General features: G+C 32.9%; 1 protein-coding gene across 2 annotated transcripts in view; it reads right to left on the reverse strand.

Annotated features, from left to right (window-relative positions):
• Tmeff2 (transmembrane protein with EGF like and two follistatin like domains 2) overlaps positions 1 to 13086 on the reverse strand; it is a 257940-nt gene that overhangs the window by 232354 nt on the left and 12500 nt on the right. For both annotated transcript variants that reach the window (XM_048808203.1, XM_015481170.2), the window contains exon 4: positions 9615 to 9641. In XM_048808203.1, the coding sequence (XP_048664160.1) occupies positions 9615 to 9641 (27 nt within the window). The remainder of the gene's footprint in view (positions 1 to 9614; positions 9642 to 13086) is intronic.

Consider the following 13086-nt stretch of genomic DNA (forward strand, 5'->3'; position numbering starts at 1 on the left):
GCAAATCCCCTTTTTATTCTTCTCAGAGAAGGATCCACACCAAATACACAATTAAAAGATTTTTCAGAACCAGTTCACTAACTGACAGGCACTGGAATAATTCTTTTGGTTTAACTCATTGAGCTAGGATGCTCACATTATTTAAACATATTGTTTTCTATTTATTCCTGGATTTTCTTAAAATCCCCAAGCTATAACAAGTGTGTAATTTACCAGAGAATATGAAATTGCTCTTTGTTAAGTACACATTGGAAATCATACACGACAATATGTATTGTACATTTAATTCAGTAAAAAAGCTATATTTTCAAATCCGAATTTGAAACCAATTCAATGCAATTTGGCATGCACTGCTGCATGCCTAGGCATTCTTATGCATTAAACACAGTCTGAAAACAACAGAAATTTTCTGCTTGCTTGAAAGTATCCAATCAAGAGAAGTGTATTTTATAAAACCTCCAGTACAAAAATACCTTAAGAGATATAATTGTGGATTTAACTACAGCAACATCTAGGATATTTATTCAATAAAGACTCACAGACAACATTGCTAATGTGAGTAGCTGACTGGCTGGTGTATCTAACATACACACAGGGAGTCTACTAGAGAATATGCCACAAACTCCCGAAACTTGATGACAACCTGAGAACAGAAACTTTATGTTTTTCTCTTAATTGTAGATGTCTCCTCACTTCCTCCCAGTTTCTGCATAGTGCATCATCAAAACGGCAGCCAAGGTGATCTTCAAGATCACCAGTCCCATCCTAACATACCTCTGTAATCCAGACTTTCATAAGGGTGCCAGGAGCCATCCATGACCCATGTGTAAACTGAGCGATGTTGAAGCCTTTAGGCACAGAAGCCCAGTTTTGGAAACTTCCAGTCGGAACCCACTGGTTTGAGAATGCCCTATTCACATGGCGCCCTGTTCTAGTGCATTGCTCAAGTTCAAGCATAACCTCCCAGAGATGGGTGTAGCTTGTCAAATGTCAATCAACCTTTTTACTGCAAGACCCCTGCCACACCAAGAAGCAAGCATGGAACCAAGACTCCACTAGCTGAAATCTTATCCCTGCCTTTGATGTACTCCTCCTTAAATAAAGAGTGAGGGCCTTTTTCAGTGGGTCAGTTCCAGCTCCCATCAGGACTGGAAGACCCATCAGACTCTCCTCTTTTTATATCTAATTTTTGACTTTGTCTTTACTTCTCACTGATTATTTCAGACATTTTATTTTCCCAGGTAGCTCATACCTTCTGGGTAAAAACCTACCCTTTTGGGGTACAGGCTACCCAGTTAGAAAGGCTCCCAGCTCACTCAAAGGAAGAGCCATTCCCTGTGAGAGAGTCTGAAAGATCACTTTCCCTCTCTTTCCTCATCTTCAACCAAGCAACTTCTTACCCACTTTAGTCCAATTAACATCTTTGATCTTCTTGGAATATCTCAAACATGCACCCACTTCAGAGGTTCGGCATCTATAGATCTCTCTGCTAGAATGTCCCTCATTTATTTCAGGGTTTGTTCCCTCTCCCCCTTTTTATCTTTCTCCCAACTTTCCTGATCACTCCCCAAACACTGGCACCCCTCCCTTCCCTTATCCCACTATTTTCCTACTTCATAACACTTGTTACCATCTGCGAGTCTATATTCTTTGTTTTTGAGTTTACTATTTGTATCCTTTCATAAGGAATAAGCTCAATAAAGGCAGAGATTTTCTTTTGTCTGTTTTGTATTTTATGGGTCTTACTGGAGGCCTTGATTTCATATCCACATTTCTCTCTCCATAGCTACTAGGAGTGCTGCACTCTGCTCACAGTTGAGTGCCTCTTCAGGTCAAGTCCGTAGCCGAAGAGAGCCATCTGGCCTGAGACACACTCCCTTTTGTGTGTTGCCCACAGGATTGGTGATAAATGGGGGATGTAAGGCCCAGCCCCATCATCCCAATTGAGCAGAACTCATAAGGACCATCCATCTTGAGAACTCCATATCGGTTGTGATCTGGCTTTTTAAAATCTGCACCAATAAAAATTCTTCTCTTCCTAATCCACAAACGTAATTCCTAAGAGCAACCATCAGTAAACTTCACATAACACAAATCTCAAAGTACTTCCTGGTAAATCCTGACACAGTCACAAATGAAGAAAGTGAAATAACCTTTCTGGGGTCACTTGGCTAATTAAATGGTAATCCAGGACTGAAATCCATAGAATTGAGAGCTCCAGAGACTGTGCTTTGAACTACTGCCTCCTATAACTACTCATTTGTTACATGTCTACACAAACACACATGTGTGCATGCGTGTGAGTGTGTGACAGGGTCCTGCTGCTTTGCCCAGGCTGACATCGATTTTCTGGACTTAAGCAATTCTCCTGCCAAACTTACAGTTAGCTGTGGTTCAGGTGTGCAACATCATGCCTGACTTCTATTTTTTTTTTAATCACAAATGTAAAATATATTAAACACCTTAGAGTAATACTTATAGCAGAAGAAGGGGATTAGGGATAGGGAGAAAGGGATAGGGGCATAACAGAAGACAGGAGATGGCAATCATTATATGCTATGAACTGAGATGAATGATTAACTTAAATAACAGATAATAACACAGGCCCACAGGGTTTAATACTGCACTGAATAGAACAGATGATTTCAGAAGTAAAATTGAGAGCGGGAAAGGTATAAGAAGAAGGCATTTAAATTGTTTTTTTTTTCATAGGATTCTTGGTAGAAAGTACAATTTATATAAACCACAGAATCTGAGGTCTGGTGTAGTCATTGTGAACAGCTACTACAAGAGGCACGATAACTTTGAAGACAGTTTCCTTCCTTCCTGAAATTTCAGGGTCATGTTAGTTACCATATTTGCCATTGGGACTGTAGGTAAGATACTCATCCTTTCTAATCTTTATTCAAGGGCTACTGCTGTGATTAAATAAATTAGGTATTAACTATTAGTTATCCTTCCAACATTTAATAAATCATAGGGCCTTTTAAACATAATTATACATGTTTACAGATTTACTTAATTCATATTCTATTTTTTTAAAGAGAGAGAGAGAGATTTTTTTCATTTTTATTTTTTTATTTTTTTAGTTATCGGCAGATACAACATCTTTGTTTGTATGTGGTGCTGAGGATCGAACCAGGGCCGCACGCATGCCAGGCGAGCGCGCTACCACTTGAGCCACATTCCCAGCCCATAATTCATATTCTAATATTGAACAGGACTGTAGTATGATCTTTCCTTCTATTTTAAAGGAATCTCTTTCTAAAAGTCTCAGGTCCACCTAGAAATACTTTGCCATGCTTATAGCCCTATGAGAAATTCTTCCTTATAATACACAGAATCGAACCCATACCACAAATCCCTCCCACATTGTCTTCATTGGTTTCCCGTTGGGACAATATGCCTGCTGCTGTAGTTTTAAGAATTATTATTTATTGTTTTCAAATGTTTAACATTATTCCTTCTTTCTTATCTATCTTCTGTAATTTAAGTTTCTTTGGATACATTTATGTTCCACAGTGTATACAAAAAAGGTGATTTTACTTTTCTTCAAGGTTTCAAAGCTAGATGTCTCCTTTAAATACTAAAAACTGTATTGAATTCATACAGCTATTATTATCCTAGCATCAATATTTCAAATCGTGGCTTAAAATTACTAATTAAATATTCAACTCTAATTAAACTGTTCATAGAAATTATATTCTTAGAGTAAATGGGAATAAAATGCAAAAAAAATGAATTCTTATCATTTCATCTTTAATTTTTTGAAGTTCAAAGTTTCTTGCATTCGTTTATTATGATCATCTTTCCTGTAAGTAAATACTATTCTGTTTAATTGATAAAATAAACGAATCACCCAAGGAATTGGAGACTAAAACTCTATTAGGTATCCTTAAAGTCAATTAAAAAATCTAGAATGTGAATCTCTGAATTCATCATCCAAAGCCATTTCTATCACACTACACATAATGACTAAATTTCTACCTCTATATATTATTTTTAAAAACACATATGGACAACTCAGACAAAAATTTGTAGCATCCATTTCACTTTCCCAAACAACCTCTAGAAATTCAGAAAACTATTACTGCTCTATTGGAGGGAGAAAAACATTCTTATTTGTAAAATGGTATTCATGTGTGAAATACACTACCATACAGCCAAGCTAATAATAAAGTTCCCTTCTCTTCCCTTTTCACTTTCCATCATTCTCACTTTGTCTCCCTCCTTTTCTTTGCTTCTTATATTTTTCCAACATGAATATCCATTACATGTTCCTCATTCATTCTACTTCTGTTATTACTCCATTTTGGTATTGTTTCTCTTTGAAGTAAAGAGAAAGCAAGATAGATTCCAACTTATGAAAAGCTGAGATAAGATTTCAGTTGAGGTTCAGATAGCCATAAGCTCATCTTCAGGCAAAAGAACAGCAGCTCTCAGGTTTAGCACAGCAAGAGGAGTTTCTACTTTCTACCTCTTATGGATCGCCTTGGAAGACTCTCAGACCCTGCATGCTTGGTGGAATTTCTTTCTTGATCAGCATTACAGCTGAACTTTATACAATTGATATCTGTCATGCTTTGGCTGTAATGTGAGCCCAGTGGGTGGTTGGGTGGGGGATATGGTGAGGCTTGTGTTGTTTGCTAGTGTCTGACTGTGACATAAAGTGGGGAAGGTATAAACTCCGGTCAGGACAAGGAATGAGTGCAGCAATAGAGAAGAAAAAAATTACTTATTTTTATGTAAAGTTATTTTATGGGATGAATATTTAGTTCCTTGTTATTTACAGTGTATTTAACATTTTTTTCTGTAGGGGGTTATTTTCCTTCTCATAATTAGAATCATAATTTTCCCACTGTGTGCTGGGGAGAGAATTTATATGTAATCTCCCTGAGTGTAGAAAACTGTGATCATCTTTATCATTGCAGTTCCAGGAATCTTGCCACAGGACCCAGGTTATATTATACTTGTTCAAGTCAACTAAATTCCTGAATATTATCAAGCCCATATTAGAAGGAAAGATATTTTTTTAAAAAAATGATTTCTAAATTCTCAAACTTCTTACAAATCTGTCAGTCTTTAGCAATCCACATTATCAGAAAGATTGATGATTTGTTGCAAGGTCATCTTTTCTTGTTATATGTGTAGTGTTTATAAATGTTTTAATTATGGATATTTATGTAATATAAAGATTATTTGTAAAGAATTTTTTTCAGTAATTAAAAATAATATGTCAACTGGTTTTCCAACAAAGGTTATCTATGATAAAAATTACATGGATACTCATATGAAAACGAGACTTTATTTATAAATAGAATAATTTGACTTGTTACTTGTTGACATCAATCTATTAGACTTGTACAACCACATAAGTGGTCATATTCCTCCTACACACCCATGCTCTCTTGTACCTCATGAAATAAAACTATATCCATTGGATCTATCCTGTGTCTTAAATACATTTTATTTTTATAATCATTATTATAACATCCCCTATGTTAGTAAAATTTAATTGGGATCCTGTCTTATGTATGGCAAGATAGTATGTTTATAATAACTTTAATAGTTAAAATATAGTTTTCATCTTACTGGACTTACTTTTAATTTTTATGTATCTAGCAAAAACCTAAGCAATCCAGAATTGGGTTTGGAAAAAGAGAAATAATGGAAAACAGTCATAACTTTGCCTTTAAAATATGACTGAAAAACATGGGTTAAAAACAATCCTTAAACCACCCACATATCGTTGGATTTTGAGAGGAGGCATCTTTAATACTTTTTCTTCCTGCAGTATTTGTTGCTTAAGGAAGTCTGTGGGTAGATAAGAGATTATTATCCCTCCTACACACCCGATTTCTTATTTACAACATTAAATCTCCATATATACAAGCACTTGGAACACTAATCCTTTTTGTTCAATCACTTTCTAAAATTCTTTGGAATTTGGTTGAAATTTTACCTTCCAATAGAACATTTTACAATTAATTATGGTTTATCCTGATTTATATTTTAAAGCATGAGCATATCCATAAAAGATACCTGAAGTAGATGCTTTTTTGACCAAATATTTTTCTTCGAAAACAGAATTCCATAAACTGTAAGTCTTATGTTGAAAACTAATAATGCAAAATTATTTCTTATATTACAAGTTTTCTGAAACACCAGGAGAAGAGCATAGACTCTGAAATGAGAAAAGCTACCCTTAATATTTGTATGCAGTGTTTTCTTCTTATTACTCTGCAAATTGCCCTTATGAATGAATGCACATCTGTAGATCATGTCAGAGACACAGTACACATGTATACTAATAAAGTTAACCAGTTGAAAATTTCATCTGAACGAACAGATCAATAGTTAAAGATTTTTAAACTCCTATAAAATGCATCCAAACAAGTTAACATAAATTTTATGAAACCTTTATATCCCTTTTATTTGCAATTAAAATGTTCCCTCAAATGCAATAAATGTCAGATATGCACTTGTGCACAAAGTCTAGGCTTAAGTTATTTAAAAAATAATCAAGTCTAATTTTCATTACTACCACAATATTTACTCATTTAAAAATACAGTACAATCAAAAAAGTAAAAATTGATGTATTTTAAAATAATTTCAGAATTTGGATGCTTAATAATATGATTTATGCTAGTCACACATAAAAATGTTTTCCAAGTAAATTTGTTCACTTCACTATTTGGATCAATGCACTCTTTTTCGGAATTATGTTAACTTTTTGTTAAAATAAGAAATTGGAAAAATGACCACTAATCTTCCAAAATGCTTGCAAAGATGACCTAATTATTAACTAAACATAGTACTGAGAATATATTCTATAGGCACCAACCACTTAGAAAAAATTCTAGCTATAATTGAGATTAGCCAAACAAGCATAGGTTGTTTAATCACTCCAGGGCAATTCAAAAGAAACTGATTATGGACACTCTGATGACTTGGTTGTAGGCACTATATTAAAATACTGAGCCAGTATAGTATCTGTACAGTAGAAAATATATATATATATATATATATGTGTGTGTGTGTGTGTGTGTGTGTGTGTGTGCATGTGTGTGTCTGTGTGTGTGTGTGTGTGTGTATACACACCAGGGATTGAAATCAGGGGCACTCAACCACTGAGCCACATCCCTAGCCCCCCTCTTTTTTGGTATTTTATTTAGAGACAGGGTCTCACTGAGTTGTTTAGTGCCTCAATATTGCTTGAGGCTAACTTTGAACTCAAGATCCTCATGCGTTAGTCTTTGGAGCCGGTGGGATTACAGGCATGTGCCACCATGCCCAGCTCAACTATATTTTATGTACAACTCAAAAGTTATGTAAATTGTACTTTTGTATACCACTTTAATTGTAGCTATTAAGACTTTTGGCATCTTGTAATAAATATTTTAAATAAAATTAAAACCATTAGTATTCCAGAGCACAGTCACATGTAGATTAGGGGGAAAAAAAAAAGCAAATCGGTCAAAAATTAAAACATTTACCTCTAATTTAAAAAAGTTTGTTCAGCTAAGAATAAATACACATTACTAAAATCTTCAGAATCCTGATTATTTAAAAGATTTAACTCAGAATAAAATAGTTTTTGTGCTCTAGTTTTTTCTAAACATCTTAAGAAATTTTCATGTTTCTTTTTTACTCTAAGTTACTACAAATCACCTAAAATCGAAAGGAATAGAAAAAATAAAAAGGAAAAGAAAACAGAAAAAAGTGGTTTCCACATGACGTATCACCCATATATTATGAAGTAAGTTATAAATGTCATACTCAAGAGATTAAAATTATTTCCTGAAAAATTCAGCCTTACTCAGATCACAAGACAACATAATGAACCAAAGATTTCAATATAAAACGCAACAAGGAAAAGTAAATTCGACTTCACTTTCATTTGCATGTACTAACAACAGTGAAAGAAAAACTAAAAACTAGTATCTGAAACAGAAACTATATCCTATCATTTAAAAACAAGAAGAAATGATGCATGCTGTGATAGGAGACTCAATTTAACAGGAAGGAAAAGAAGATATCCTGTGTTCTGTGGATTTTTTTTTTTTTTAAGATGCAAGAAAATGAACAAGGCTTGTTGGAGGAATAGTGGAACAGTTCAATCTCAACACAATACCTGCCAAATTAGATAGTCTACACATAAAACTAAATGGCTTGAAGGTATACAGAATTCTGCATAAAAATTACTTCCTTACAAAAGCAACATTTTAAAAATTAAATGATTTCTTAATATTCCAGTGATGAAACATCTACTTGAGGAAATGTTTTTTTTTTTTCCTTTTCTTTTTCTTTAATATTTAATTTGTTCTCTAAGCTCATCTTTTCAAAGCCTCTAAGGAAGCTTCCTTGAGAATAGCATATTAATCAACCAGACTGGGGCTGGGGGTCAACTTAATTTCTTGAAGTAGAGAAAGACTGTCCAAAACTCAAGTGACTGTCCAATATCATGTGATGCTGAAATGCAGTCCATGCTTGAGTCTTGACTCCTGTTCAGTTTTAATCTTTATGGGGGCAGGGAATATGCTCCAATATGCTGCTCTAATTGTGTTCCCTAAGTGTAGTTTATTTGAATTAGTAAAGCCTTTTACTAATAAGTTACATGAGGCAACTTGAAAAATCTTCAAAGTTTCTCAAACTAAATAACTGTGCATTAAAAATCTGCTTTTCCTAAATCCACAGTCTTCTTCAAACTATGCATTTAAAACGTAACTCAAAATCATACATTTAATTATTTTACAAAATTTAAGAAGCCCTTGAGATATTTATATTTTTATTAATGGTTTGTTATTAATCTTGAAATTATATCTAGGTTTTTGTTTTGGTTTATGCACATAAAAGTAGAATTTCACCTGGCCTTCATTTGGAAAAGCACTTGAGACATTTAGAATTAGTTAGCATTAGAATCTTCATTTGGTTCTAAGTACATTAGATCCAAATTTTAAATTTTCTACCTTTCTCTTACATATTCCTACAAGCAAAATTTAATAAAAAAATATGTATCATATTTTTATGGAAAAGAATTATATTTTCATGTAACCAATAAAGCAAAGATAATGTCTTGCTTTCATTGATTTAAATTTGTTTGACATTTTTTTCTATTATGAATGAAAGTTCTTTTAATTTCAAACTACAAATTTGGTAATTAAGACATTGACTATATGAAAATTATATGTGTGTTAATATTAGTACATTGGCATTGAAGGAAGTATTACGTATTTTTTTATTAAGTGTTACGTACTTTAAAAAATGCAAATCTAAATGATTTCCTCATGAAATCTTTTTGTCCTCACACATATGCATGAAAACTTTATTTTTTTTAGGAAGTTTTGACATTCTGAGTCTGTCTCAAGGACAGCTTACTCACACACAAGTAAATGAACAAAAAAGATGAAATGGAGATAGTATATGATTGACAAATAGACTAATTTGCATGGTAGATACATTTTCTTAGCAAGGAGAATGATTTTTGTTTTCTCTTTTCCTAAAACAAAAAATGTAAATTTATCTGAGACATTTGTAATAGAATATACATAAGAAAACATCCATAATAATATCCACTTGAGTTTTTAAGTATAGAAAAATAGCTACATCCTACCTCCATCTCCAGATCCTGATCCTGCATCTGGGAGGAGAAAACAAAACAAACAAACAAACAAAAAAACAGAATTTTTATTAACTGGAAAAAATATTTAAAAATTTGACATTTCAAAGTTCAAGTTTACTTTCTTAATCTAAACCTGTAATATCATTGTGAAAATTACTGATAATTAATCTGATAATGTATAGTCACACCTATTTGTCAATTACTACTAACATAATACATAAAATTAGTTTCCTGTCACTTTTGTTCTTAAAGTTTATGAAAAAAAATTATCCACCTTTAGGAAAATTCCTAAACTTTACTGTACAAAATTCCTCAGATTTTTATTTTAATCAGGCTAAATTTGAAAACTTTAGCAACATAAAAATTAAAAATGAATGGCTTTAACAATAAGTTTTCAAAATTAAACAGTCCAAAAAACTAAGTGTTTAAAAACTAAACAAATAGTAAATAAACTCATAGGTAAGGCTTATATTCTTGCAAATTTCACATGACCAAAGTGAAAACGTTTAAAGATAAAATTTTTATACAATTGATAACGTTTAACAAATACCACAATTGTTGATACTTTTATCTACAATTAAATTGTACTTTGTTTTTGAAATGAAGAAAGGAATAAACTTAACTTGCATCTTTGGGTTTAAAATTGGGTATATATTAAGTGATATTGGAAGAAAAAAAATCATCCCCTTCTGAATTTCTCTTTCTCTACTTCTCTCCCCACTCTTCCACATGACTAAAATTGACCAAAGTTGTCTGAGAACTCAGAAATACCCAGTTTTCTAGTTTCAGTCAAGACCACTGAGTTTCCATTTGCTTTTACTTATCACATGTAGACATCACCTTCCCTCTGCATCCGAACTTCTTCACATTCTAAATACATTGAATTTTGTATTTGTACAGTTAGTAATAGGAGTATGATTAACATTGAAATCCTCTGTCTGATGTGCCATCATCCCACATTGAAATCTCAACCTGGATTCAAGACTTATATCCAATGTTACTTCTATGAATTTTTACTTGATGTTTTAGTTATATTGAAATAAAACTTCTATTTGTCTGCCTCCATGACATAGTATTGAGAGACACTACAGAGAAAGTATCATGGTGAATGAAAAATCCAAAGAAAGTTGACAAATGGAAGAACACATGCCTCCCCAATAGTCCTCCATGTTACAGCATTAAAACTTCCCTGAAGGAGCAGCAGTGAAATTGTTAGACTTAGTGGAGACTCACTTTAAGTAAATTCACAGGTTCTGAGACTGTATTACATCAAAATGTTGATTTATTAGACATTTGCTAATGTGATGACATATATCTTTCCTTAAAGGCAAGCTAATTTGTGAAATCAATTTATAATAAAAATATTTCTTGTAAATATAGAACCATACAAATACTTTAATCATGTTTACATAATATAATGATAACAGATCAAGAAAAACTAATGCATTCATCTCCATCATTGGAGAATATTCTTGCCAACTGGACTGATAATCATAAGTCTCAACATCATTCCTTTTGGATAAATAGTTGCACAAATAGTCCATATTTGCTAAATTTCCTTTTAGTATTCTTTCACAGATAAAATTTATTGACTTTATTTGAATTAATTTAGAAATTTATTTCCATATTATTTGTATTTATCAGGAATGAAATCACAAGTTATAGTATTATAGTGCTAATACATCTACTATATTTAAGTTGAATGTATACTTTGTCATTTTCTATTAAAATCATAAACTTGTGTACATCCAGGCAATGTATTATGAGCCATTCTTCTATACTTACATGCACATAAGAGAAAATGCCCAAAAGCTTATGGGTTCCCAGCTCTAAACATCACTCAACGAATGACATAGGAATGTTATTTAGATTTCCTAAGCTATTGTTCTATTTAATGGGCATAATGATACCTATCTCATTGGACTATTTTGAGACTAACTGTAAAATAGCTTATTTTAAATGTTTAAGCACAGTCTGGAACATAATAATATGTTGAATAAACATCTTGCATATTCATTGATAGGTTTTCTAAAAAACGTGGCTGTGGGAACTCAGAAAAAAAGTGGCGGTAGTATTATGGCTTGTGTTTTCCATATATGTTTCTAAATATTCAAGGGACATGGTCCTTAAGACATTTCATGTTTGATTTGACTCCAGATACAGAGCTGGGGAAAAAAACAGGAAAAGACTGGGACAATGAACCCATTCAGTCCATGGCATCATTAGAAAATAGGGGAAACTTTAATGTTTTTTCAATTATAAGATGAGTCATCTTGGCAAACCAGAGATCAGCAGCCTACTAAGGACTTATGAGGATGACAGAATACCTATGAAAATATATTATGTTACTGGATCTGAATCTGGGCTCCTAGTTAATGCATTTCCCACAAGGCAAAAAGTTAAAGTGACAGTGAGACCATGAGGAAACTGCCCAGTAGAAAAAAAATATTTTGTGGACAAAAAAATATATATCTAAGTTCAATGAAATAAAATTAACATAAAATTATATATTCTGTGACCTTATTATTCCTAAAGATCACAATTTACCACTTTCAGTCAGTGTCAAACAGTCATAAAAAAAATGGAAAATCTATGAAGAAAAAAGCATGTAAAACTCTTTCAGATAAAAAGATTCTGATCTTCAATTTATTTACAGCTAAACCTGTTTAATTGAAATTATTTTGGTATTTGCCTCATCTCTCAAATCAAAAACATTTTTGATTTGCTAGTCAGAGGAAAATGCATTCAGCAGAACTAGCTTACTAATTGAATACTGTGGAATCTAAGTGTGTGAATGAGCTCAGGACAGCTTACTCAATTGTGATTACATTTTCAACTTGGCTAAGTGTTTATTTCCATAGTATCATCCAGCACATCAGGGACTAGAATGAAAAGACTTGAATGAATCAGGAGAATGTGATTGTGTGCACTCCTAAGAGGCTGGCAAGTCAGAAAGACAGGTCTTAGCTAACAAATATAATTTGCCACAACCTTAATTTCTGGTCTATTGTTAGACTATTGCCTCATTTGAGGAGCAAATCCTTTCCTCAATATTCTGGGACTTTTCTATACTTTTCCTGGTTTCTGGGAGACTAAGTTTCTTTCTTTCTTTTTTTTTTTAATTCCATTTGGCCTAAACTGTTATTTTTCATTTTTTGTTCCTTTAGTATGGCTGACTGAATTTTCACACAATTAGTTTGCTTCTTGCCTTTCTTTCTGTTTTTCCCACCTCTATTATGAGAGCAACAGGGGTGTCTCCTTCTCTCCCCACTGTACTTGGGAAGCCCATGAAACTTATGCATTGCTGTCACTTTTATTTGTTACTATTCACTCAAGACCAAGGGTGCGCTAGCAATAAAAAGCAGCAAATGCTTATTCAGAAAGGGCATTCACATCTAGAGGCATAGGGGCCTAGAATCATTTAGGAGAAAAGACTACTTAACAACCAAAACCAAATCCAAAA

This window comes from Marmota marmota, unplaced genomic scaffold (genome assembly GCF_001458135.2).
Source record: "Marmota marmota marmota unplaced genomic scaffold, marMar, whole genome shotgun sequence".
Classification (NCBI taxonomy): Eukaryota; Metazoa; Chordata; class Mammalia; order Rodentia; family Sciuridae; genus Marmota; species Marmota marmota.